The sequence below is a fragment of the Heterocephalus glaber genome, unplaced genomic scaffold (assembly GCF_053883595.1).
Source record: "Heterocephalus glaber isolate CG9 unplaced genomic scaffold, H.glaber_assembly_v1.0 deba00001689, whole genome shotgun sequence".
Lineage (NCBI taxonomy): Eukaryota > Metazoa > Chordata > Mammalia > Rodentia > Bathyergidae > Heterocephalus > Heterocephalus glaber.
This window is the reverse complement of record NW_028258414.1, coordinates 33,940-60,310: the sequence shown is the minus strand read 5'-3', so window position 1 is coordinate 60,310 and position 26,371 is coordinate 33,940. Positions and strand designations below refer to the sequence as shown.

The 26,371-nt window shown below is 48.5% G+C and overlaps 2 protein-coding genes and 2 pseudogenes across 2 annotated transcripts; 2 read left to right on the top strand and 2 right to left on the bottom strand.

Annotated features, from left to right (window-relative positions):
* Positions 1-1,449: 1,449 nt before the first annotated feature.
* Positions 1,450-13,771, bottom strand: LOC147821813 (ubiquitin carboxyl-terminal hydrolase 17-like protein 6). The gene is made up of 3 exons (XM_087199189.1): positions 9,766-13,771; positions 2,125-3,612; positions 1,450-1,983 (listed from the first exon to the last, which is right to left on the bottom strand). The coding sequence occupies exons 1-2, from the start codon at positions 9,899-9,901 to the stop codon at positions 2,156-2,158; spliced, it is 1,593 nt and encodes a 530-aa protein (XP_087055315.1). The 5' UTR covers positions 9,902-13,771; the 3' UTR covers positions 1,450-1,983; positions 2,125-2,155.
* On the top strand, positions 3,929-6,699 carry LOC147821814 (RNA-binding protein 25 pseudogene; annotated as a pseudogene).
* Positions 13,772-13,949: 178 nt separating the features above from the next.
* LOC147821811 (ubiquitin carboxyl-terminal hydrolase 17-like protein 6) lies at positions 13,950-22,844 on the bottom strand. The gene is made up of 3 exons (XM_087199190.1): positions 22,257-22,844; positions 14,625-16,112; positions 13,950-14,483 (listed from the first exon to the last, which is right to left on the bottom strand). Exons 1-2 carry the CDS (start codon positions 22,390-22,392, stop codon positions 14,656-14,658), a joined length of 1,593 nt encoding a protein of 530 aa, XP_087055316.1. The 5' UTR covers positions 22,393-22,844; the 3' UTR covers positions 13,950-14,483; positions 14,625-14,655.
* On the top strand, positions 16,407-19,191 carry LOC147821812 (RNA-binding protein 25 pseudogene; annotated as a pseudogene).
* Positions 22,845-26,371: the final 3,527 nt, after the last annotated feature.

The window sequence follows — 26,371 nt, the reverse complement described above, 5'->3', positions numbered from 1 at the left end:
TTCCAACGTAGGTAGCTGTTCTGTCTCAATGTCTCAGTGTCTTTCTCTTGAAGGCGCTCTTCACCTTTGATGGGTTATTCAGATAGAAAGGTGAAGATCTTCTCACATTTTTAGCACTGCTACCCCTTCAAAGTATAATACATCACAGTTTTGCATGTATTTGAGAATCCTTCATTCCTAAAATAATGGTGACTTCCTGACAGTGTATGATGTGCCCAGTGTATGTCTAAGTTTCTTTGTGAGGTTTTCTTAAGAGGTTTTATTCACTCTTCTGTGAGGATACTATTTCTTCCACTCAACTATGACTTTATGTGGAGGTGATATTGGGCTCGGCCAATGATTTTGTGTCTAATGTCATTTCCAAGACATTTACTTCTCTCAGGTAAAGTTATTTTAAAGAAAACATAATTCTCTTGACTCTATCTATCTTTCTATCTTTCTGTCTGTCTGTCTGTCTATCTATCCATCTATCTATCTATCTATCTGTCTGTCTATCTATCTATCATCTATCTACCTATGCATGTATCTGAGCCAAATAACAGTACACTTTTTTTCTCTGGTCCATTTCATTAGTCTACATTCAGAAATAAAAATGTGTCTGATGCCTGTCTTCCCATTCTAAGTGAGAAGAGTGTCTCTATGAAATCAAGCTTAAGACACATTTCTGTGTTGTATGCCTGTGAAACGCATAGGTATGATTCGTGCTTGTTTCCTGTCTCTCCAATGACACATTCTCTTGCATCTGCTTCTCTTCTATTTTGCCACCGTGAATGAATGAACCTAGATATGTGAGGTTGCAGTGTGATTTCTGCCCTGTCATGGCTTGTGTTTCACTGGCACCCAGGCCCTCGTTTGGAGGAGGTGGGGCTTTCCCTCTCAGAGGTGGCTGAGTGATTCTTTTGGCACCACTCCAATCGCCATAGCTTGGATGGGATCAAAGGGGCAGGAAGAGGCTGTTATGGCCCCTTGTTGCTTTTGCTCCCTTCTGCCCCCATGAGCAGTTGCTTCTCTGCCACTCTGCCTTGGGGTCAGCCAATTATGGTCTCCTACCTCTCCAAACTTGAAGCCAAATCAACCTTGCCCCCTTTCATGTTGGGTGCCACATATTCTGTCTGAGCAAGGAGACAAGGGGAAACATAAAGGATACATGGCTCCACTGTACTTAGGGTGAATTTCTGCATTTTTCTCCCTGCACACATCCCCCGAGAAGATTCACCCAAACTCCCTTCATGCTTTTTGCACCATGCATGCTCCCAGAACCCAAGTGTCATCAGAAGTGATCCCCCCGGGTCCATTTGTGAAGTTTATGGTTTGGAAGGCTCCTATGGTAGGCTGAGCGACCCGATGCTGGGGTGAGCAAGTCAGCATAGCTGCACCCCAGCCATGGCCATTAGGAATAAAAGCAGCAGAAATGCGAGACATTTCAAGAAAACAGCGCACATGGTGGAATATCGTCAATGATTGATTTATTATGAATGTCACAGTATAAAGGTTTACAGGCACCACTGTGGCAAGCTACCACACTCAAGAGCCCCTGGCTGTTTCAGGAGCTCTGACACTCAGGCCGGGTGAGCAGTTGCATTTCTTTGACTCTAAGTTGATCAGCGTCTTCTCATAATCCACTGAGCATCACAACCCATTTGATCTACAGCTCCACATCCCTGGAAATGTGGAATCCTCTGATGCACGAACCCTGTCATGTTGCTTTTCTCTCATGTCACCAAGACTCATGTGAAACTGTTCCGATTTCTCAACTTCTCCTTTGCAGAGAACCTTGTAGAGCCGACCATGCAAAACCCCCGTCTTGTGTCAGTGTTCTACACAGAAGTGTTGCTGAAACGTGGCCCTGTCCATGTGCCTGCCCCAATAGCATTCACTTGGACCGAGGCATAAAGAGTTCTGGAATGCTGATTGCTCTGCGGGTTTCACTTCATCTGCCTCTGTTGAGCGTCTGATACACTGGGTGGAGGTTGCAACACTTTCCTGAGAGTAGAAAAGAAGCCCGTGAGGATTGTGAGCAACATTCTTGTCAACCCGAAAAGGCAAGGAAAGAATGGAATGCCTCCAATGGCATTCTCACTCACGGTGTCCCATATCTCAAACCCACCACATGAGCTCACTCACCTGCACACAGCCCGATATTGATGCGCGAGGACTACAACACCAGCACGGTTCTCTTGCCCTGCTTGTTCTTCTTCTTCTTCTTCCTCTTGGAATCTCTGGCACTTCCTCCTAGAAATGGAGCCTGCTCAGCGTTCGTGGCCTCTTGAGCTGTCAGGACCCTGGCCGAATTGGGGGGGAAGCAATTCTCTTGCTCTGGGTGAGTCGCTCGCAACTCCACTGTGTATTTCGACCGGTGGATCACGACTGCATCGGCTGGAAGGTTACTTTCGACTTGCCTGAGGTTCAGTGCGGTCTTGGTTCGGTTTTGTTCTCGGAGGGATTCCCACTCCTCGAAAGTGCTCTGCTCCATTTGTGTTTCCTCTCTCTGCACCCCTAGCTTGCTATGTTCTCTGCAGGCTTCCGTCGAGAGCTCCCTTGGGCTGGCTCTCCTGTGCTCGGCCTCAGAGCCCAGAGGTTTTGCTTCCGTGCCAGCTGGTGGAGCACCGCTGTCCTTTGGGAGGTTAGTCTTGCGGACGTAGAAGAGGACATAGGCATCTTGCGCCAGGACACAACGTGTGTCACAGGCAGTGACTTTGTTGTCATTCATCTGGTACCAACGGCCATCCCCGGCTTTGACGTAAGAAAAGTAATGTCCACTGTGACAAGTCGAGCCAGCGTGGATCAGCACCGCATACAGGGTGTACAGCAGTGGCCCCCTGTTCTGCTCCGACATATATGGCTGCATGTCAAGGCACTCGGAGTACTGCACGTGCTTAGCAAACTTCTCCCCCGTGAAGTCCGAGAAACGTTTCAGCACCAGGATGAGGACCTCGGAGGAAGTGTGTAAGGACATGGTCTTGGTAGCAGGCATCTTTTGGAGACACACGCTGCAGTGGTAAGCATTGTCCCCGCTCAGTTCCTCGGGTGCTATGGATCGGGTCAGAGCTTGCTTCACACTCTGAGCTGCCTTGATGTCCAGAGTGATGTCCAGATAGGGATCAAACGTGTCTGAAGTGCTTCCGCAGTGGAGACACTTGATTTGAGATCTCCAGTAGCCGCCAAAGATGTGGTGCATGAGCTCCCTGTCCTCAGAGTGCAGCTCTGCCTGCTGCATGGCATCCACGATGAACATGAGAAACTCGTGCGCATCTTCCTGCTTCTGCCTGTGGAAGGCAGCAATCAACGTGTGCAAAGGCTGGATGACACGTCCGGGATGGCGGAGGGCGTGAGTGACGTGACGTTGCAGAGCACACAGCATGCAGCCAGTCAGAGAGGGACAGGTTGGCTTGTGCTCCCGGGACAGCATATAGTTGGCAAGAGGCGGTGTGTAGGTCAGGCACTGCAGGGTTGCATTCACGTAGCAAGTGTTGCCCAGGTTCCAGAGACCCGCTCCTACTCCATGAGGCCTCTTCCAGCTCAGGGATATCATCTCTCTCGGATTCCGCTCTCTTGCCACAGGAGTCACCTCCTCACACTGGCCGTCATCGGTCCATCGGGACAGCAGGGAGTCTGCAGGAAAAGAAGAGACACGGTGAGAAGGAGCACAGGGAGAATCTCACAGAGGAACGGGGAACTCCAGAGCAAGAGGCTAAGGGTAAAGCAGGCAAGGACCCAAGCTTTTAAAGAAAAGGATGAGCTCATCTCTGACAGGAACGTGGGCACCAATATACTCAGCAGGATTCCAGCCATCAGAATAGTACACACCTTCCAAGAGATCACCCATCATGACCCAGTCGGCGGCCTTCGGGATACCCAAGGCCAGGTCAGCCTATGACAATCCACACACATAGTGTACCACAAACACAAAAGCAAAGCACGGGAAGACCTCCGGAAGCTCCCCATGCAGCGCAGCTGTGTGCGGCCTGTGCGAAAAGGCGCACTGGGACCCGTCTCCCGGGCGGGCGCCGAGCAGAATCCTCGAACTGATAAGGCTGCTGTAACCTGGAGCCTCTACAAGGCAGCGAAGACAGTACCATTTTCTCAGCGGCCGACTTCTGCAGTAAGAATGTCTTTCCCCCCTCATTTGAATCGCCCTCCCATGGGAATCCCAGCACTCCCACCAGGGATCCCACCCCCACAGTTCCCCAGTTCCCAGGCTTTCCTCCACCAGTGCCTCCAGGGACCCCAATGATTCCTGTACCAATGAGCATTATGGCTCCTGCTCCAACTGTCTTAGTACCCACTGTATCCATGGTTGGAAAGCATTTGGGAGCAAGAAAGGATCATCTGGGTTTAAAGGCTAAAGAAAATGATGAAAATTGTGGTCCTACTACCACAGAGTTTGTTGGAAACATTTATGAGAAAGCCTCAGACATGCTTATACGACAGCTCTTAGCTAAATGTGGTTTGGTTTTGAGCTGGAAGAGAGTACAAGGTGCTTCTGGAAAACTTCAAGCCTTTGGATTCTGTGAATATAAGGAGCCTGAATCTACCCTCCGTGCACTCCGATTATTACATGACCTGCAGATTGGAGAGAAGAAGTTGCTTGTTAAACTTGATGCCAAAACAAAGGCACAGCTAGATGAATGGAAGGCAAAGAAGAAAGCTTCTAATGGGAATGCCAGGCCCGAAACTGTCACTAATGATGATGAAGAAGCTTTAGATGAAGAGACAAAAAGAAGAGATCAGATGATTAAGGGGGCCATTGAAGTTTTAATACGAGAATACTCCAGTGAGCTAAATGCCCCCTCACAAGAGTCTGACTCTCATCCCAGGAAGAAGAAAAAGGAAAAGAAGGAGGACATTTTCCGCAGATTTCCAGTGGCCCCACTGATCCCTTATCCGCTCATCGCTAAGGAGGATATAAATGCTATAGAAATGGAAGAAGACAAAAGAGACCTGATATCTCGAGAGATCAGCAAATTCAGAGATACACACAAGAAACTGGAAGAAGAGAAAGGCAAAAAGGAAAAAGAAAGACAGGAAATTGAGAAAAAACGGAGAGAAAGAGAGAGGGAGCGTGAACGAGAAGGAGAAAGGGAACGAGAATGTGAACAAGATAAGGAGAAGGAACAGGACAGGAACCGAGACCGGACAAAGGAGAGAGATCGGGACCGAGATCGAGAGAGACAGAGAGAGAGAGAGAGAGAGAGAGAGAGAGAGAGAGAGAGAGAGAGAGAGAGAGACAGAGAGAGAGAGAGAGAGAGAGATCGGGACCGGGATCCAGAAAGGAGCTCAGATCGAAATAAGGATCGGAGTCGGTCAAGAGAAAAGAGCAGAGACCATGAAAGGGAATGGGAGCGGGAAAGAGAGAGAGAGTGAGAAAGGGAACGGGAGAGAGAACGTGAGCGTGAGAGAGAGCACGAGAGGGAACGGGAACGCGAAAGAGAGAAAGACAAGAAACGAGATGGTGAAGAAGATGAAGAAGATGCCTATGAACGAAGAAAACTTGAAAGAAAACTCCGAGAGAAAGAAGCTGCTTATCAAGAGCGACTTAAAAATTGGCAAATCAGAGAATGAAAAAAACCTCGGGAATATGAGAAAGAGGCTGAAAGAGAAGAAGAAAGAAGAGAAATGGCTAAAGAGGATAAACGACTAAAAGAATTCTTAGAAGATTATGATGATGATAGAGATGATCCCAGATATTACAGGGGGAGTGCTCTTCAGAAAAGGTTGCGTGATAGGGAAAAGGAAATGGAAGCGGATGAATGAGATAGGAAGAGAGAAAAGGGAGAGCTTGAGGAAATCGGCCAATGCCTTCTGGCAGAAGGGCACCCAGATCCGGATGCAGAGCTCCAGAGGATGGAACAAGAGGCTGAGAGGTGCAGACAACCACAAATAAAGCAAGAGCCAGACTCAGAGGAAGAAGAAGAAGAAAAGCAAGAAAAGGAAGAAAAACGAGAAGAACCTATAGAAGAGGAAGAGGAGCCTGAGCAAAAGCCTTGTCTGAAACCCACTCTGAGGCCCACCAGCTCCGCCCTATCTGTTTCCTCTGCCAGTGGCAATGCAACACCCAACACTCCTGGGGAACGAGTCTCCCTGTGGTATTATAATTCCTCGTGAAAACTCACCAGATCAACAGCAACCTGAGGAACACAGGCCAAAAATAGGATTAAGTCTTAAACTGGGTGCTTCTAATAGTCCTGGTCAGCCTAATTCTGTGAAAAGGAAGAGGCTACCTGTAGATAGTGTATTTAACAAATTTGACGATGAAGACAGTGATGATGTGCCACGCAAAAGGAAACTGGTTCCATTGGATTACGGTGGAGATGATAAAAATGCTGCCAAAGGCACTGTGAACACTGAAGAAAAGCGCAAACCTATAAAGAGTCACATTAAGAAGATCCCAACAGCCAAACCCGAGCTCTTTGCTTATCCTCTGGACTGGTCTATTGTGGATTCTATACTGATGGATGGACGAATTAGACCATGGATTAATAAAATCATAGAATATATAGGTGAAGAAGAAGCTACATTAGTTGATTTTGTTTGTTCAAAGGTTATGGCTCATAGTTCACCTCAGAGCATTTTAGATGATGTTGCCATGGTACTTGATGAAGAAGCAGAAGTTTTATAGTAAAAATGTGGAGATTATTGATATATGAAACAGAAGCCAGGAAAATTGGTCTTGTGAAGTAAAACTCTTTTTACACTTAGGATTCCATTTCATTTATCTTATTTCTCATCCTTTAAAGGACTTTGAATTTTTCTTTGTCTTCAAAGACATTTGTGAGATCTGTAATTTATTTTAATGTAGAAAATGTGAAATTCTTTTTTGGTCTTCTAATTTGTTAATGACTTATGTACTCCCTTGGGTGTAAAGTCACCTGAATCCTTGGTTCTCTTTATACTCACCAGGTACAAATTACTGGTATGTTTTATAAGCTGCAGCTACTGCACACAGCCTATCTGATATAATCTTGTTCTGCTGATTTGTTCCTTGTAAATATTAAAATGACTCCCCCCCCCAAAAAAGCGCAAAGCACAAATCATAGGATTATCTCAATAGACAGGAAAAGAGCCTTTCACCAAATCTGTCACCATTCCTAAGAAAAACTCTGAAGGAAATGCATACAGAGAACATGAGCTCCACAAGGTGAATGGCATTTATGACCATCCTACTGGCAGCCTCCTCTGAAGTGGGGTAAAGCCAGAAGCATTTGCCCTGTGATCCAAACAAGAAAAGCACGTTCCCTCTCCACACTTCTATTCAACCGAGTTCTCCACGATTAGGCCCCCGCCAGCAGGCAAGGGAGAGGAACAGAAGGGATGCGTGTGGGACAGAAGAAATTCAAGGAATCACTCTTGGAAGATGAGAGCACTCTGTAGATGGAGGAACCTAACTCTTCCACCCAAACACTGCCGGAATTAATAGCCTAATTCAGCAATGTGGCAAATGAAAAATCCACAAAAATATCAATTTTGTTCCTTTACACCAGTGAGAAACTCACCAAGAGGAAAATCGGGAAGACAATACCCTTTACCACGCCACGGACACAATGTCAGTAGCTGGACACGATGCTAACCACGGAAGGAGAGGGTGCCTGCTTTGACGCCAAGGCACTCTGCCGAAACACACCAGGGGGGACATCAGTAAATGGCAAGAGCTCACCTGTTCTTCACTGAGCAGACACAATAGAGACAGAATGACCTGCCTTCCAAACCGCTAGTTAGGTTGAGTGCCATTCCCATTGAACCATCAATAACATTCCTCAGAAAACTGAAGAAATCCATCCTAAAAGTCTTCTGGACCAGTAGAGACCCAGAAGAGCCAAAGCAATCCTGGGCAACCGGATCCAAGTCGAGCCACGAGGATCCCACATTTCAAGACACATTCCAAAGCCACAGGGCTGGGAAGCAGCTGGCTGAGAGCACAGAGGCTCACAGGTGCACTGATGCAACAGAAAGTAGAAGGAAGAGATGTCCACAGGCACACTCGGCCATCTCATCTTTCACAAAAGGCCGAAAACCCACTGGGTGAAAGGGACACCCCTTAGCAACTGGTGCCGGAAACCCAGGCACATCCATGCAGCCCAACAAGGAGAGACACCTATTGATCCCCATCAAGAAAGCTACGGTCAACATAGAAGAAATGATGAAAGGTTAGCACAGAACAACTAATCTGCGGGAGAGCTAAAGCAGGGCAGAGACTTGAAGTCGGAGCCCCAGACAGTGACGTTGTGGACACATGTTCACCTGCACAGGAATGACTATCAAGGTTTCACAAAGAATTATGCAGGAAGATAAATTCATCTCAACCAAATGTAGGGGTTTGTTCTAGCTTGGGTCTACATGCTCCCCGCTCAGCCCATAAGGTCCTAGGATGGCTTTTTTCAGAGGTGGCTGCAGCTAGGGTGTGTGACTGGCTGGAGGTGCAATGCTAGGATTAAGGTTGCTGGGATTAAGGGCGGGTGACTAAGCTGGTAAACTGATGGGCCTGGCACCGCCCTAGTCCTGGTAGCCTAGCTATCACAGAAGGGAGAGGAAGGGGCTTGCCTTGGGCCTCCTGGCTCTGCTCCCTTCCCTTCCCCATGAAGTGTTTCTCCTCTCCCATACTATCTTGCCTTGGGGCCAGGCCACGAAGGGCTGAAAACTCCAGCCACTTTGAGCTCTCTTCACTTTGGGGATGGAGCATTTTGTCTCAGCATCCAGAATAGTAACTAAGAGAGTTTCAGGAAGCCTGTAAGAACAACAGTCCCCTCAAGGAGCAAAAGGCCCCACGTAGTGTGTGCCGAGGCTCAACCCTCCAGAGCTCTTACAAAAACACTTCCCAGAACTCCCTGCGTGTCAGCTTTCTCCTTGTGATCCCAGAGGCCACTGGCTCAGTTCACCTGGACCCTACCTCCATACTGGGGAAACACAGGCCATCCAGGGGACAGGCTGAGGAGAAACCCGGAGGGGAAGCAGGAGAAGAAATGAGCCAGATGCGATACTGCATGGATCTGGTGCTGAAGTGAACGGAATTCCCATGCTCCAAACACAGTCCCTCATCCTAAGACTTTCAACAAAGAAAGCTCCTGGACCCATGCAATCTCAGCACATTGGAAGGCTGAAAGAGCCTCCACATACCCTGGGGCAGGATGCCAGGGATCTGCCCTGAATCTTTCCTGGCGGAAAGATGCTTCCCTCTCTCACAGACTTCCACTGTGCACAACTTCTGTCCTCCTCCCTCCTAGAATCAGCACATCCACTCAAGACAGAACACTTTCAACTCCCGGGAGAAATCCTTTCCATGGCTTAGGGCACAGAGGCTGTGGCCATCTGAATTTCCAGTAAGTCCTTTCCCCTGTTTCGATTGAAAAACACCTGAAGCCCATCGGAAGATGAAGAGTTTGAAGATGAGAGTGGAAGAGGAACCACCTCCTCGGCGGGCATACACACACACAGACAGCACACCCATGCAAAGGACGGCAAGAAGCCACCCAAGAAAATGTGAAGTGCTCTTCAGGAAGGACTCTTTGTTTGTGAGGGCTCTAAGCTTCAACACTGGCAAGAGCCAAAGAAAATCTCAGTTGAGAAACAGCCATCGAGTCCATGTAGAATTCTGAGGGGGATCTGAGGAACAGGGTGAGGGCAGGACAGGGGCTAGGGATGAGGAAGCAGGATCAAGATGTGCTGTGCGTGGATCACAAGGCCAAGATGAGTGGAATCATCATGGATGCCTCACGTGCGCTGAAAAGAAACAAATCCCGAAAAACAGAAGGTTGCTGAATGGAGACTCACCTGCCCTGTAGGCTGCCTCAGCCTCCATGTGTCCTGGAGCAGAGATCCGAAGCTGTGTGTTCTGGAAGATCAAGAGCACAAGGATCCTTCCTTGTCTGAGGTGGGCTTCCAATGACAGGAAGTCCCGCCCACTCATTTCCTCTCATACCCAAACCCACCCACCTCCCCGCCCTACTCCTGGCTCCCACCAATCAGGTGAAGCTACATCAGAGCCTGGGCAGCAGAGGCTGAACCAGGAAATTCAACCTCTCCAAAGCCAGCTAGGAGAGTTGGTGTCATGTGTTCACTACAAAATCCCTGGACACATGGGCAGAACAGGTCCCTGAGCCCTACATTGGAACTTCTCCGGAAAAGCCAAGTAGCTTTTCCACAGGCGTGTGCTATGGCTTGCATCTACGAGTGCCTCCAAAGCCTCGTGTGTTCATAGGTGGGGCTTTTCAGAGGTGGCTAGGTCTAGGGATTGTGGCCACAGGGATCAAGGAGGTGACACTAGGGTGGATCCATGCTGCAATCCTGAGACTAAGGGCACTAGGATGAAGGGTGTGAGTGCCACCCACCCCAAGGGCAGGAGAGCCTGGATGAAGTAGAGGGGAGAGAGGGAAGGCTGCCAACATGGCCTTTGCTGCCTGGCTTGCTTTTGCTGTCTCCTGCCTGCCATGGACGGTTTCTCCTCTGTCATGCCCCTCCGTCATGTCAGCCTGCCCTGCAGCCAGGCCATTATGGGCTGAAAGTTGTAGGAACTGGGAGGCAAAAGAAACTTTTCCTCCAGGAGGTTTGGCTGTTGGGGAGTTTGCCTCAGCAACAGAAAGAGGATCTAAGACAGAGGGCGCACATGTGAAGCCCGCATTAGCAGGGGGTGATACAAACAGCAGAGTCCACGCTGACCATTGCCGGCCTGCCTTGCTCTTGCACAGTGGCCCAAGCTCACACCCTGGGCTGTACTTCTGTGCTTATTTGACTTGGCCCACACTTCGCTCTCAGGGCCCCCTCCATTTCCAACCTTGAGGAAACCCCTGCTACATTTTGTGCTTCTCTTGACCAAATCTTTGCTCAGCATAGGAAATACCTGGAAACCATCCACAGAGGGAGACTGGAGTACACCAAAACCCGAAAACGAGGGTGTGCTCACCCTATTTCACAAGGAGTCTGGGGGACTCCTTTCCCCCGTTTCTAAGCATAAAACCACTGAGGCATATTCAAATAGAAAATGTGCAGAGAGGGCTTTTGGAAAGTTATGGTGTTGGGGTGGATATGGATCCATTGTTTCTAGGTCAATCCCAAATGAGGAAGGAACCACCAAGTGTAAGGCGAATTGCTCCTCCAGAACTTGCCTTCCTTTACCATCACTTCAACATAGACATTCATGTGCGGAGTCCGTTGCCCTTAGGACTCACAGGATATTGCCATTCAAAGGAACTCTTCCGTAGGAAACTCTGTGTGGTGACAGCCCACGTTTTGACAGTTCCCGAACTCCACCGATTTTCTTGAGTCTGTTCATCAGGTGGTATTCCAAAGCAAACATTTGAGACTGAAGGTTTCATCCATTGCCAAGATGGGATCTTCACTCGGGTGATTGTTTCCCTTCAAGAGCAGAGTCTGTGGCATGATGAATTTTTAGGGCTAGACACTCGCTATGGATGTAGTTCAGGCTCATCTTCCACTCACGATGTGGTCCAACCTGGCCAGGAAGGCACAGCCAGCTCAGTTCCTCAGGCTCCTGGGGGCAAGCGTGGGAGATGTGTGCTGCCTCTCACAGCAGGAAGTGCAAACACTGTGGGAATCCTGTGATGCCCCCCATCTGTCTATTCTTGGGGTGTGGTTGTGGCTGACTGTGGTGTGCTTCTAGATTTCTTAGAGCACAGAAAAATCTGGTCGCTCATCCCAGCCACTGGAAATGCCTCCCCTAGACTTTCACCTGGGAGTGTTCATCTTCCAGAGCGTACCGTGAGGGTTTTCAGCAACGGACAGTGGAAAATTTGAGTTGCTCTTTTGTGAGCTCTGACTACAGCCTTGCCCAATGTGACAGGCATTTTGACCCCAAAGAACACTCTCCTTGTGAGATGGGGTGCTTGGGAGAAGCTGGAGACAAAATGGCCCCGAGCTGTAGCCCCTGGAGGTGCCTGGACGTGTTTTCTGTACCATCATGTGATTCGTGGTAATGTGATCCTGTATTATTTTGGAACAAGGTAGAAGTTGCCTTGGTATAGAACAGGAAACCATTGAAATATGTCTCTCTTTCAAATGACCGATATGACCCCTATCATCCATCATCCTCCAGAGTCTGGCCAGCTCCCTAGCCTTCTGCAGGTGCCGGGCTCAGACCCGGGTCCTGCGACTTTCAAGCCTCTCTCAGGCTGCGGCCACATGGGTGGTGCCTCATCCCTGGAGATTTTGAGGCCACGTACACCTTTCTCCCTCAAATGTGGGCACCAAACTGCTCCCTGCCTTCCTTCCCATCAGCCTCACAGAACCTGCGTGTCCCTTCCACCACTTGAGCCCCGGTTCACACTTAAGCAAGGGAAACTCAAGGAGGCCTGGCTTCACCCGGGCTGCTTTCCTCTTCCCCTCTCTCCACCTGAGGGGTGTTCTCACTGCTCCATTTCTGTATGTTTTATAGTTTTTAATAAAGTACACTTGGTTTTTATTGCTTTCAAGAAGAATCTGAGGACTGATGGTTTTGACAAGATGCTTTCCGAGTTTTACACTCAGTTAGAATAGGATGCTGCCTCTGTGTTTTCCAACGTAGGTAGCTGTTCTGTCTCAATGTCTCAGTGTCTTTCTCTTGAAGGCGCTCTTCACCTTTGATGGGTTATTCAGATAGAAAGGTGAAGATCTTCTCACATTTTTAGCACTGCTACCCCTTCAAAGTATAATACATCACAGTTTTGCATGTATTTGAGAATCCTTCATTCCTAAAATAATGGTGACTTCCTGACAGTGTATGATGTGCCCAGTGTATGTCTAAGTTTCTTTGTGAGGTTTTCTTAAGAGGTTTTATTCACTCTTCTGTGAGGATACTATTTCTTCCACTCAACTATGACTTTATGTGGAGGTGATATTGGGCTCGGCCAATGATTTTGTGTCTAATGTCATTTCCAAGACATTTACTTCTCTCAGGTAAAGTTATTTTAAAGAAAACATAATTCTCTTGACTCTATCTATCTTTCTATCTTTCTGTCTGTCTGTCTGTCTATCTATCCATCTATCTATCTATCTATCTGTCTGTCTATCTATCTATCATCTATCTACCTATGCATGTATCTGAGCCAAATAACAGTACACTTTTTTTCTCTGGTCCATTTCATTAGTCTACATTCAGAAATAAAAATGTGTCTGATGCCTGTCTTCCCATTCTAAGTGAGAAGAGTGTCTCTATGAAATCAAGCTTAAGACACATTTCTGTGTTGTATGCCTGTGAAACGCATAGGTATGATTCGTGCTTGTTTCCTGTCTCTCCAATGACACATTCTCTTGCATCTGCTTCTCTTCTATTTTGCCACCGTGAATGAATGAACCTAGATATGTGAGGTTGCAGTGTGATTTCTGCCCTGTCATGGCTTGTGTTTCACTGGCACCCAGGCCCTCGTTTGGAGGAGGTGGGGCTTTCCCTCTCAGAGGTGGCTGAGTGATTCTTTTGGCACCACTCCAATCGCCATAGTTTGGATGGGATCAAAGGGGCAGGAAGAGGCTGTTATGGCCCCTTGTTGCTTTTGCTCCCTTCTGCCCCCATGAGCAGTTGCTTCTCTGCCACTCTGCCTTGGGGTCAGCCAATTATGGTCTCCTACCTCTCCAAACTTGAAGCCAAATCAACCTTGCCCCCTTTCATGTTGGGTGCCACATATTCTGTCTGAGCAAGGAGACAAGGGGAAACATAAAGGATACATGGCTCCACTGTACTTAGGGTGAATTTCTGCATTTTTCTCCCTGCACACATCCCCCGAGAAGATTCACCCAAACTCCCTTCATGCTTTTTGCACCATGCATGCTCCCAGAACCCAAGTGTCATCAGAAGTGATCCCCCCGGGTCCATTTGTGAAGTTTATGGTTTGGAAGGCTCCTATGGTAGGCTGAGCGACCCGATGCTGGGGTGAGCAAGTCAGCATAGCTGCACCCCAGCCATGGCCATTAGGAATAAAAGCAGCAGAAATGCGAGACATTTCAAGAAAACAGCGCACATGGTGGAATATCGTCAATGATTGATTTATTATGAATGTCACAGTATAAAGGTTTACAGGCACCACTGTGGCAAGCTACCACACTCAAGAGCCCCTGGCTGTTTCAGGAGCTCTGACACTCAGGCCGGGTGAGCAGTTGCATTTCTTTGACTCTAAGTTGATCAGCGTCTTCTCATAATCCACTGAGCATCACAACCCATTTGATCTACAGCTCCACATCCCTGGAAATGTGGAATCCTCTGATGCACGAACCCTGTCATGTTGCTTTTCTCTCATGTCACCAAGACTCATGTGAAACTGTTCCGATTTCTCAACTTCTCCTTTGCAGAGAACCTTGTAGAGCCGACCATGCAAAACCCCCGTCTTGTGTCAGTGTTCTACACAGAAGTGTTGCTGAAACGTGGCCCTGTCCATGTGCCTGCCCCAATAGCATTCACTTGGACCGAGGCATAAAGAGTTCTGGAATGCTGATTGCTCTGCGGGTTTCACTTCATCTGCCTCTGTTGAGCGTCTGATACACTGGGTGGAGGTTGCAACACTTTCCTGAGAGTAGAAAAGAAGCCCGTGAGGATTGTGAGCAACATTCTTGTCAACCCGAAAAGGCAAGGAAAGAATGGAATGCCTCCAATGGCATTCTCACTCACGGTGTCCCATATCTCAAACCCACCACATGAGCTCACTCACCTGCACACAGCCCGATATTGATGCGCGAGGACTACAACACCAGCACGGTTCTCTTGCCCTGCTTGTTCTTCTTCTTCTTCTTCCTCTTGGAATCTCTGGCACTTCCTCCTAGAAATGGAGCCTGCTCAGCGTTCGTGGCCTCTTGAGCTGTCAGGACCCTGGCCGAATTGGGGGGGAAGCAATTCTCTTGCTCTGGGTGAGTCGCTCGCAACTCCACTGTGTATTTCGACCGGTGGATCACGACTGCATCGGCTGGAAGGTTACTTTCGACTTGCCTGAGGTTCAGTGCGGTCTTGGTTCGGTTTTGTTCTCGGAGGGATTCCCACTCCTCGAAAGTGCTCTGCTCCATTTGTGTTTCCTCTCTCTGCACCCCTAGCTTGCTATGTTCTCTGCAGGCTTCCGTCGAGAGCTCCCTTGGGCTGGCTCTCCTGTGCTCGGCCTCAGAGCCCAGAGGTTTTGCTTCCGTGCCAGCTGGTGGAGCACCGCTGTCCTTTGGGAGGTTAGTCTTGCGGACGTAGAAGAGGACATAGGCATCTTGCGCCAGGACACAACGTGTGTCACAGGCAGTGACTTTGTTGTCATTCATCTGGTACCAACGGCCATCCCCGGCTTTGACGTAAGAAAAGTAATGTCCACTGTGACAAGTCGAGCCAGCGTGGATCAGCACCGCATACAGGGTGTACAGCAGTGGCCCCCTGTTCTGCTCCGACATATATGGCTGCATGTCAAGGCACTCGGAGTACTGCACGTGCTTAGCAAACTTCTCCCCCGTGAAGTCCGAGAAACGTTTCAGCACCAGGATGAGGACCTCGGAGGAAGTGTGTAAGGACATGGTCTTGGTAGCAGGCATCTTTTGGAGACACACGCTGCAGTGGTAAGCATTGTCCCCGCTCAGTTCCTCGGGTGCTATGGATCGGGTCAGAGCTTGCTTCACACTCTGAGCTGCCTTGATGTCCAGAGTGATGTCCAGATAGGGATCAAACGTGTCTGAAGTGCTTCCGCAGTGGAGACACTTGATTTGAGATCTCCAGTAGCCGCCAAAGATGTGGTGCATGAGCTCCCTGTCCTCAGAGTGCAGCTCTGCCTGCTGCATGGCATCCACGATGAACATGAGAAACTCGTGCGCATCTTCCTGCTTCTGCCTGTGGAAGGCAGCAATCAACGTGTGCAAAGGCTGGATGACACGTCCGGGATGGCGGAGGGCGTGAGTGACGTGACGTTGCAGAGCACACAGCATGCAGCCAGTCAGAGAGGGACAGGTTGGCTTGTGCTCCCGGGACAGCATATAGTTGGCAAGAGGCGGTGTGTAGGTCAGGCACTGCAGGGTTGCATTCACGTAGCAAGTGTTGCCCAGGTTCCAGAGACCCGCTCCTACTCCATGAGGCCTCTTCCAGCTCAGGGATATCATCTCTCTCGGATTCCGCTCTCTTGCCACAGGAGTCACCTCCTCACACTGGCCGTCATCGGTCCATCGGGACAGCAGGGAGTCTGCAGGAAAAGAAGAGACACGGTGAGAAGGAGCACAGGGAGAATCTCACAGAGGAACGGGGAACTCCAGAGCAAGAGGCTAAGGGTAAAGCAGGCAAGGACCCAAGCTTTTAAAGAAAAGGATGAGCTCATCTCTGACAGGAACGTGGGCACCAATATACTCAGCAGGATTCCAGCCATCAGAATAGTACACACCTTCCAAGAGATCACCCATCATGACCCAGTCGGCGGCCTTCGGGATACCCAAGGCCAGGTCAGCCTATAACAATCCACACACATAGTGTACCACAAACACAAAAGCAAAGCACGGGAAGACCTCCGGAAGCTCCCCATGCAGCGCAGCTGTGTGCGGCCTGTGCGAAAAGGCGCACTGGGACCCGTCTCCCGGGCGGGCGCCGAGCAGAATCCTCGAACTGATAAGGCTGCTGTAACCTGGAGCCTCTACAAGGCAGCGAAGACAGTACCATTTTCTCAGCGGCCGACTTCTGCAGTAAGAATGTCTTTCCCCCCTCATTTGAATCGCCCTCCCATGGGAATCCCAGCACTCCCACCAGGGATCCCACCCCCACAGTTCCCCAGTTCCCAGGCTTTCCTCCACCAGTGCCTCCAGGGACCCCAATGATTCCTGTACCAATGAGCATTATGGCTCCTGCTCCAACTGTCTTAGTACCCACTGTATCCATGGTTGGAAAGCATTTGGGAGCAAGAAAGGATCATCTGGGTTTAAAGGCTAAAGAAAATGATGAAAATTGTGGTCCTACTACCACAGAGTTTGTTGGAAACATTTATGAGAAAGCCTCAGACATGCTTATACGACAGCTCTTAGCTAAATGTGGTTTGGTTTTGAGCTGGAAGAGAGTACAAGGTGCTTCTGGAAAACTTCAAGCCTTTGGATTCTGTGAATATAAGGAGCCTGAATCTACCCTCCGTGCACTCCGATTATTACATGACCTGCAGATTGGAGAGAAGAAGTTGCTTGTTAAACTTGATGCCAAAACAAAGGCACAGCTAGATGAATGGAAGGCAAAGAAGAAAGCTTCTAATGGGAATGCCAGGCCCGAAACTGTCACTAATGATGATGAAGAAGCTTTAGATGAAGAGACAAAAAGAAGAGATCAGATGATTAAGGGGGCCATTGAAGTTTTAATACGAGAATACTCCAGTGAGCTAAATGCCCCCTCACAAGAGTCTGACTCTCATCCCAGGAAGAAGAAAAAGGAAAAGAAGGAGGACATTTTCCGCAGATTTCCAGTGGCCCCACTGATCCCTTATCCGCTCATCGCTAAGGAGGATATAAATGCTATAGAAATGGAAGAAGACAAAAGAGACCTGATATCTCGAGAGATCAGCAAATTCAGAGATACACACAAGAAACTGGAAGAAGAGAAAGGCAAAAAGGAAAAAGAAAGACAGGAAATTGAGAAAAAACGGAGAGAAAGAGAGAGGGAGCGTGAACGAGAAGGAGAAAGGGAACGAGAATGTGAACAAGATAAGGAGAAGGAACAGGACAGGAACCGAGACCGGACAAAGGAGAGAGATCGGGACCGAGATCGAGAGAGACAGAGAGAGAGAGAGAGAGAGAGAGAGAGAGAGAGAGAGAGAGAGAGAGAGAGAGAGAGAGAGAGAGAGAGATCGGGACCGGGATCCAGAAAGGAGCTCAGATCGAAATAAGGATCGGAGTCGGTCAAGAGAAAAGAGCAGAGACCATGAAAGGGAATGGGAGCGGGAAAGAGAGAGAGAGTGAGAAAGGGAACGGGAGAGAGAACGTGAGCGTGAGAGAGAGCACGAGAGGGAACGGGAACGCGAAAGAGAGAAAGACAAGAAACGAGATGGTGAAGAAGATGAAGAAGATGCCTATGAACGAAGAAAACTTGAAAGAAAACTCCGAGAGAAAGAAGCTGCTTATCAAGAGCGACTTAAAAATTGGCAAATCAGAGAATGAAAAAAACCTCGGGAATATGAGAAAGAGGCTGAAAGAGAAGAAGAAAGAAGAGAAATGGCTAAAGAGGATAAACGACTAAAAGAATTCTTAGAAGATTATGATGATGATAGAGATGATCCCAGATATTACAGGGGGAGTGCTCTTCAGAAAAGGTTGCGTGATAGGGAAAAGGAAATGGAAGCGGATGAATGAGATAGGAAGAGAGAAAAGGGAGAGCTTGAGGAAATCGGCCAATGCCTTCTGGCAGAAGGGCACCCAGATCCGGATGCAGAGCTCCAGAGGATGGAACAAGAGGCTGAGAGGTGCAGACAACCACAAATAAAGCAAGAGCCAGACTCAGAGGAAGAAGAAGAAGAAAAGCAAGAAAAGGAAGAAAAACGAGAAGAACCTATAGAAGAGGAAGAGGAGCCTGAGCAAAAGCCTTGTCTGAAACCCACTCTGAGGCCCACCAGCTCCGCCCTATCTGTTTCCTCTGCCAGTGGCAATGCAACACCCAACACTCCTGGGGAACGAGTCTCCCTGTGGTATTATAATTCCTCGTGAAAACTCACCAGATCAACAGCAACCTGAGGAACACAGGCCAAAAATAGGATTAAGTCTTAAACTGGGTGCTTCTAATAGTCCTGGTCAGCCTAATTCTGTGAAAAGGAAGAGGCTACCTGTAGATAGTGTATTTAACAAATTTGACGATGAAGACAGTGATGATGTGCCACGCAAAAGGAAACTGGTTCCATTGGATTACGGTGGAGATGATAAAAATGCTGCCAAAGGCACTGTGAACACTGAAGAAAAGCGCAAACCTATAAAGAGTCACATTAAGAAGATCCCAACAGCCAAACCCGAGCTCTTTGCTTATCCTCTGGACTGGTCTATTGTGGATTCTATACTGATGGATGGACGAATTAGACCATGGATTAATAAAATCATAGAATATATAGGTGAAGAAGAAGCTACATTAGTTGATTTTGTTTGTTCAAAGGTTATGGCTCATAGTTCACCTCAGAGCATTTTAGATGATGTTGCCATGGTACTTGATGAAGAAGCAGAAGTTTTATAGTAAAAATGTGGAGATTATTGATATATGAAACAGAAGCCAGGAAAATTGGTCTTGTGAAGTAAAACTCTTTTTACACTTAGGATTCCATTTCATTTATCTTATTTCTCATCCTTTAAAGGACTTTGAATTTTTCTTTGTCTTCAAAGACATTTGTGAGATCTGTAATTTATTTTAATGTAGAAAATGTGAAATTCTTTTTTGGTCTTCTAATTTGTTAATGACTTATGTACTCCCTTGGGTGTAAAGTCACCTGAATCCTTGGTTCTCTTTATACTCACCAGGTACAAATTACTGGTATGTTTTATAAGCTGCAGCTACTGCACACAGCCTATCTGATATAATCTTGTTCTGCTGATTTGTTCCTTGTAAATATTAAAATGACTCCCCCCCCAAAAAAGCGCAAAGCACAAATCATAGGATTATCTCAATAGACAGGAAAAGAGCCTTTCACCAAATCTGTCACCATTCCTAAGAAAAACTCTGAAGGAAATGCATACAGAGAACATGAGCTCCACAAGGTGAATGGCATTTATGACCATCCTACTGGCAGCCTCCTCTGAAGTGGGGTAAAGCCAGAAGCATTTGCCCTGTGATCCAAACAAGAAAAGCACGTTCCCTCTCCACACTTCTATTCAACCGAGTTCTCCACGATTAGGCCCCCGCCAGCAGGCAAGGGAGAGGAACAGAAGGGATGCGTGTGGGACAGAAGAAATTCAAGGAATCACTCTTGGAAGATGAGAGCACTCTGTAGATGGAGGAACCTAACTCTTCCACCCAAACACTGCCGGAATTAATAGCCTAATTCAGCAATGTGGCAAATGAAAAATCCACAAAAATATCAATTTTGTTCCTTTACACCAGTGAGAAACTCACCAAGAGGAAAATCGGGAAGACAATACCCTTTACCACGCCACGGACACAATGTCAGTAGCTGGACACGATGCTAACCACGGAAGGAGAGGGTGCCTGCTTTGACGCCAAGGCACTCTGCCGAAACACACCAGGGGGGACATCAGTAAATGGCAAGAGCTCACCTGTTCTTCACTGAGCAGACACAATAGAGACAGAATGACCTGCCTTCCAAACCGCTAGTTAGGTTGAGTGCCATTCCCATTGAACCATCAATAACATTCCTCAGAAAACTGAAGAAATCCATCCTAAAAGTCTTCTGGACCAGTAGAGACCCAGAAGAGCCAAAGCAATCCTGGGCAACCGGATCCAAGTCGAGCCACGAGGATCCCACATTTCAAGACACATTCCAAAGCCACAGGGCTGGGAAGCAGCTGGCTGAGAGCACAGAGGCTCACAGGTGCACTGATGCAACAGAAAGTAGAAGGAAGAGATGTCCACAGGCACACTCGGCCATCTCATCTTTCACAAAAGGCCGAAAACCCACTGGGTGAAAGGGACACCCCTTAGCAACTGGTGCCGGAAACCCAGGCACATCCATGCAGCCCAACAAGGAGAGACACCTATTGATCCCCATCAAGAAAGCTACGGTCAACATAGAAGAAATGATGAAAGGTTAGCACAGAACAACTAATCTGCGGGAGAGCTAAAGCAGGGCAGAGACTTGAAGTCGGAGCCCCAGACAGTGACGTTGTGGACACATGTTCACCTGCACAGGAATGACTATCAAGGTTTCACAAAGAATTATGCAGGAAGATAAATTCATCTCAACCAAATGTAGGGGTTTGTTCTAGCTTGGGTCTACATGCTCCCCGCTCAGCCCATAAGGTCCTAGGATGGCTTTTTTCAGAGGTGGCTGCAGCTAGGGTGTGTGACTGGCTGGAGGTGCAATGCTAGGATTAAGGTTGCTGGGATTAAGGGCGGGTGACTAAGCTGGTAAACTGATGGGCCTGGCACCGCCCTAGTCCTGGTAGCCTAGCTATCACAGAAGGGAGAGGAAGGGGCTTGCCTTGGGCCTCCTGGCTCTGCTCCCTTCCCTTCCCCATGAAGTGTTTCTCCTCTCCCATACTATCTTGCCTTGGGGCCAGGCCACGAAGGGCTGAAAACTCCAGCCACTTTGAGCTCTCTTCACTTTGGGGATGGAGCATTTTGTCTCAGCATCCAGAATAGTAACTAAGAGAGTTTCAGGAAGCCTGTAAGAACAACAGTCCCCTCAAGGAGCAAAAGGCCCCACGTAGTGTGTGCCGAGGCTCAACCCTCCAGAGCTCTTACAAAAACACTTCCCAGAACTCCCTGCGTGTCAGCTTTCTCCTTGTGATCCCAGAGGCCACTGGCTCAGTTCACCTGGACCCTACCTCCATACTGGGGAAACACAGGCCATCCAGGGGACAGGCTGAGGAGAAACCCGGAGGGGAAGCAGGAGAAGAAATGAGCCAGATGCGATACTGCATGGATCTGGTGCTGAAGTGAACGGAATTCCCATGCTCCAAACACAGTCCCTCATCCTAAGACTTTCAACAAAGAAAGCTCCTGGACCCATGCAATCTCAGCACATTGGAAGGCTGAAAGAGCCTCCACATACCCTGGGGCAGGATGCCAGGGATCTGCCCTGAATCTTTCCTGGCGGAAAGATGCTTCCCTCTCTCACAGACTTCCACTGTGCACAACTTCTGTCCTCCTCCCTCCTAGAATCAGCACATCCACTCAAGACAGAACACTTTCAACTCCCGGGAGAAATCCTTTCCATGGCTTAGGGCACAGAGGCTGTGGCCATCTGAATTTCCAGTAAGTCCTTTCCCCTGTTTCGATTGAAAAACACCTGAAGCCCATCGGAAGATGAAGAGTTTGAAGATGAGAGTGGAAGAGGAACCACCTCCTCGGCGGGCATACACACACACAGACAGCACACCCATGCAAAGGACGGCAAGAAGCCACCCAAGAAAATGTGAAGTGCTCTTCAGGAAGGACTCTTTGTTTGTGAGGGCTCTAAGCTTCAACACTGGCAAGAGCCAAAGAAAATCTCAGTTGAGAAACAGCCATCGAGTCCATGTAGAATTCTGAGGGGGATCTGAGGAACAGGGTGAGGGCAGGACAGGGGCTAGGGATGAGGAAGCAGGATCAAGATGTGCTGTGCGTGGATCACAAGGCCAAGATGAGTGGAATCATCATGGATGCCTCACGTGCGCTGAAAAGAAACAAATCCCGAAAAACAGAAGGTTGCTGAATGGAGACTCACCTGCCCTGTAGGCTGCCTCAGCCTCCATGTGTCCTGGAGCAGAGATCCGAAGCTGTGTGTTCTGGAAGATCAAGAGCACAAGGATCCTTCCTTGTCTGAGGTGGGCTTCCAATGACAGGAAGTCCCGCCCACTCATTTCCTCTCATACCCAAACCCACCCACCTCCCCGCCCTACTCCTGGCTCCCACCAATCAGGTGAAGCTACATCAGAGCCTGGGCAGCAGAGGCTGAACCAGGAAATTCAACCTCTCCAAAGCCAGCTAGGAGAGTTGGTGTCATGTGTTCACTACAAAATCCCTGGACACATGGGCAGAACAGGTCCCTGAGCCCTACATTGGAACTTCTCCGGAAAAGCCAAGTAGCTTTTCCACAGGCGTGTGCTATGGCTTGCATCTACGAGTGCCTCCAAAGCCTCGTGTGTTCATAGGTGGGGCTTTTCAGAGGTGGCTAGGTCTAGGGATTGTGGCCACAGGGATCAAGGAGGTGACACTAGGGTGGATCCATGCTGCAATCCTGAGACTAAGGGCACTAGGATGAAGGGTGTGAGTGCCACCCACCCCAAGGGCAGGAGAGCCTGGATGAAGTAGAGGGGAGAGAGGGAAGGCTGCCAACATGGCCTTTGCTGCCTGGCTTGCTTTTGCTGTCTCCTGCCTGCCATGGACGGTTTCTCCTCTGTCATGCCCCTCCGTCATGTCAGCCTGCCCTGCAGCCAGGCCATTATGGGCTGAAAGTTGTAGGAACTGGGAGGCAAAAGAAACTTTTCCTCCAGGAGGTTTGGCTGTTGGGGAGTTTGCCTCAGCAACAGAAAGAGGATCTAAGACAGAGGGCGCACATGTGAAGCCCGCATTAGCAGGGGGTGATACAAACAGCAGAGTCCACGCTGACCATTGCCGGCCTGCCTTGCTCTTGCACAGTGGCCCAAGCTCACACCCTGGGCTGTACTTCTGTGCTTATTTGACTTGGCCCACACTTCGCTCTCAGGGCCCCCTCCATTTCCAACCTTGAGGAAACCCCTGCTACATTTTGTGCTTCTCTTGACCAAATCTTTGCTCAGCATAGGAAATACCTGGAAACCATCCACAGAGGGAGACTGGAGTACACCAAAACCCGAAAACGAGGGTGTGCTCACCCTATTTCACAAGGAGTCTGGGGGACTCCTTTCCCCCGTTTCTAAGCATAAAACCACTGAGGCATATTCAAATAGAAAATGTGCAGAGAGGGCTTTTGGAAAGTTATGGTGTTGGGGTGGATATGGATCCATTGTTTCTAGGTCAATCCCAAATGAGGAAGGAACCACCAAGTGTAAGGCGAATTGCTCCTCCAGAACTTGCCTTCCTTTACCATCACTTCAACATAGACATTCATGTGCGGAGTCCGTTGCCCTTAGGACTCACAGGATATTGCCATTCAAAGGAACTCTTCCGTAGGAAACTCTGTGTGGTGACAGCCCACGTTTTGACAGTTCCCGAACTCCACCGATTTTCTTGAGTCTGTTCATCAGGTGGTATTCCAAAGCAAACATTTGAGACTGAAGGTTTCATCCATTGCCAAGATGGGATCTTCACTCGGGTGATTGTTTCCCTTCAAGAGCAGAGTCTGTGGCATGATGAATTTTTAGGGCTAGACACTCGCTATGGATGTAGTTCAGGCTCATCTTCCACTCACGATGTGGTCCAACCTGGCCAGGAAGGCACAGCCAGCTCAGTTCCTCAGGCTCCTGGGGGCAAGCGTGGGAGATGTGTGCTGCCTCTCACAGCAGGAAGTGCAAACACTGTGGGAATCCTGTGATGCCCCCCATCTGTCTATTCTTGGGGTGTGGTTGTGGCTGACTGTGGTGTGCTTCTAGATTTCTTAGAGCACAGAAAAATCTGGTCGCTCATCCCAGCCACTGGAAATGCCTCCCCTAGACTTTCACCTGGGAGTGTTCATCTTCCAGAGCGTACCGTGAGGGTTTTCAGCAACGGACAGTGGAAAATTTGAGTTGCTCTTTTGTGAGCTCTGACTACAGCCTTGCCCAATGTGACAGGCATTTTGACCCCAAAGAACACTCTCCTTGTGAGATGGGGTGCTTGGGAGAAGCTGGAGACAAAATGGCCCCGAGCTGTAGCCCCTGGAGGTGCCTGGACGTGTTTTCTGTACCATCATGTGATTCGTGGTAATGTGATCCTGTATTATTTTGGAACAAGGTAGAAGTTGCCTTGGTATAGAACAGGAAACCATTGAAATATGTCTCTCTTTCAAATGACCGATATGACCCCTATCATCCATCATCCTCCAGAGTCTGGCCAGCTCCCTAGCCTTCTGCAGGTGCCGGGCTCAGACCCGGGTCCTGCGACTTTCAAGCCTCTCTCAGGCTGCGGCCACATGGGTGGTGCCTCATCCCTGGAGATTTTGAGGCCACGTACACCTTTCTCCCTCAAATGTGGGCACCAAACTGCTCCCTGCCTTCCTTCCCATCAGCCTCACAGAACCTGCGTGTCCCTTCCACCACTTGAGCCCCGGTTCACACTTAAGCAAGGGAAACTCAAGGAGGCCTGGCTTCACCCGGGCTGCTTTCCTCTTCCCCTCTCTCCACCTGAGGGGTGTTCTCACTGCTCCATTTCTGTATGTTTTATAGTTTTTAATAAAGTACACTTGGTTTTTATTGCTTTCAAGAAGAATCTGAGGACTGATGGTTTTGACAAGATGCTTTCCGAGTTTTACACTCAGTTAGAATAGGATGCTGCCTCTGTGTTTTCCAACGTAGGTAGCTGTTCTGTCTCAATGTCTCAGTGTCTTTCTCTTGAAGGCGCTCTTCACCTTTGATGGGTTATTCAGATAGAAAGGTGAAGATCTTCTCACATTTTTAGCACTGCTACCCCTTCAAAGTATAATACATCACAGTTTTGCATGTATTTGAGAATCCTTCATTCCTAAAATAATGGTGACTTCCTGACAGTGTATGATGTGCCCAGTGTATGTCTAAGTTTCTTTGTGAGGTTTTCTTAAGAGGTTTTATTCACTCTTCTGTGAGGATACTATTTCTTCCACTCAACTATGACTTTATGTGGAGGTGATATTGGGCTCGGCCAATGATTTTGTGTCTAATGTCATTTCCAAGACATTTACTTCTCTCAGGTAAAGTTATTTTAAAGAAAACATAATTCTCTTGACTCTATCTATCTTTCTATCTTTCTGTCTGTCTGTCTGTCTATCTATCCATCTATCTATCTATCTATCTGTCTGTCTATCTATCTATCATCTATCTACCTATGCATGTATCTGAGCCAAATAACAGTACACTTTTTTTCTCTGGTCCATTTCATTAGTCTACATTCAGAAATAAAAATGTGTCTGATGCCTGTCTTCCCATTCTAAGTGAGAAGAGTGTCTCTATGAAATCAAGCTTAAGACACATTTCTGTGTTGTATGCCTGTGAAACGCATAGGTATGATTCGTGCTTGTTTCCTGTCTCTCCAATGACACATTCTCTTGCATCTGCTTCTCTTCTATTTTGCCACCGTGAATGAATGAACCTAGATATGTGAGGTTGCAGTGTGATTTCTGCCCTGTCATGGCTTGTGTTTCACTGGCACCCAGGCCCTCGTTTGGAGGAGGTGGGGCTTTCCCTCTCAGAGGTGGCTGAGTGATTCTTTTGGCACCACTCCAATCGCCATAGTTTGGATGGGATCAAAGGGGCAGGAAGAGGCTGTTATGGCCCCTTGTTGCTTTTGCTCCCTTCTGCCCCCATGAGCAGTTGCTTCTCTGCCACTCTGCCTTGGGGTCAGCCAATTATGGTCTCCTACCTCTCCAAACTTGAAGCCAAATCAACCTTGCCCCCTTTCATGTTGGGTGCCACATATTCTGTCTGAGCAAGGAGACAAGGGGAAACATAAAGGATACATGGCTCCACTGTACTTAGGGTGAATTTCTGCATTTTTCTCCCTGCACACATCCCCCGAGAAGATTCACCCAAACTCCCTTCATGCTTTTTGCACCATGCATGCTCCCAGAACCCAAGTGTCATCAGAAGTGATCCCCCCGGGTCCATTTGTGAAGTTTATGGTTTGGAAGGCTCCTATGGTAGGCTGAGCGACCCGATGCTGGGGTGAGCAAGTCAGCATAGCTGCACCCCA

Coding starts and splice junctions, on each gene's coding strand:
- LOC147821811 (XM_087199190.1), bottom strand. CDS start 22,392: ATGAGTGGGCGGGACTTCCTGTCATTGGAAGCCCACCTCAGACAAGGA. Junction 16,113..22,256: donor TGAGGCAGCCTACAGGGCAG/GTGAGTCTCCAT, acceptor CTTTTCCTGCAG/ACTCCCTGCTGTCCCGATGG.
- LOC147821813 (XM_087199189.1), bottom strand. CDS start 9,901: ATGAGTGGGCGGGACTTCCTGTCATTGGAAGCCCACCTCAGACAAGGA. Junction 3,613..9,765: donor TGAGGCAGCCTACAGGGCAG/GTGAGTCTCCAT, acceptor CTTTTCCTGCAG/ACTCCCTGCTGTCCCGATGG.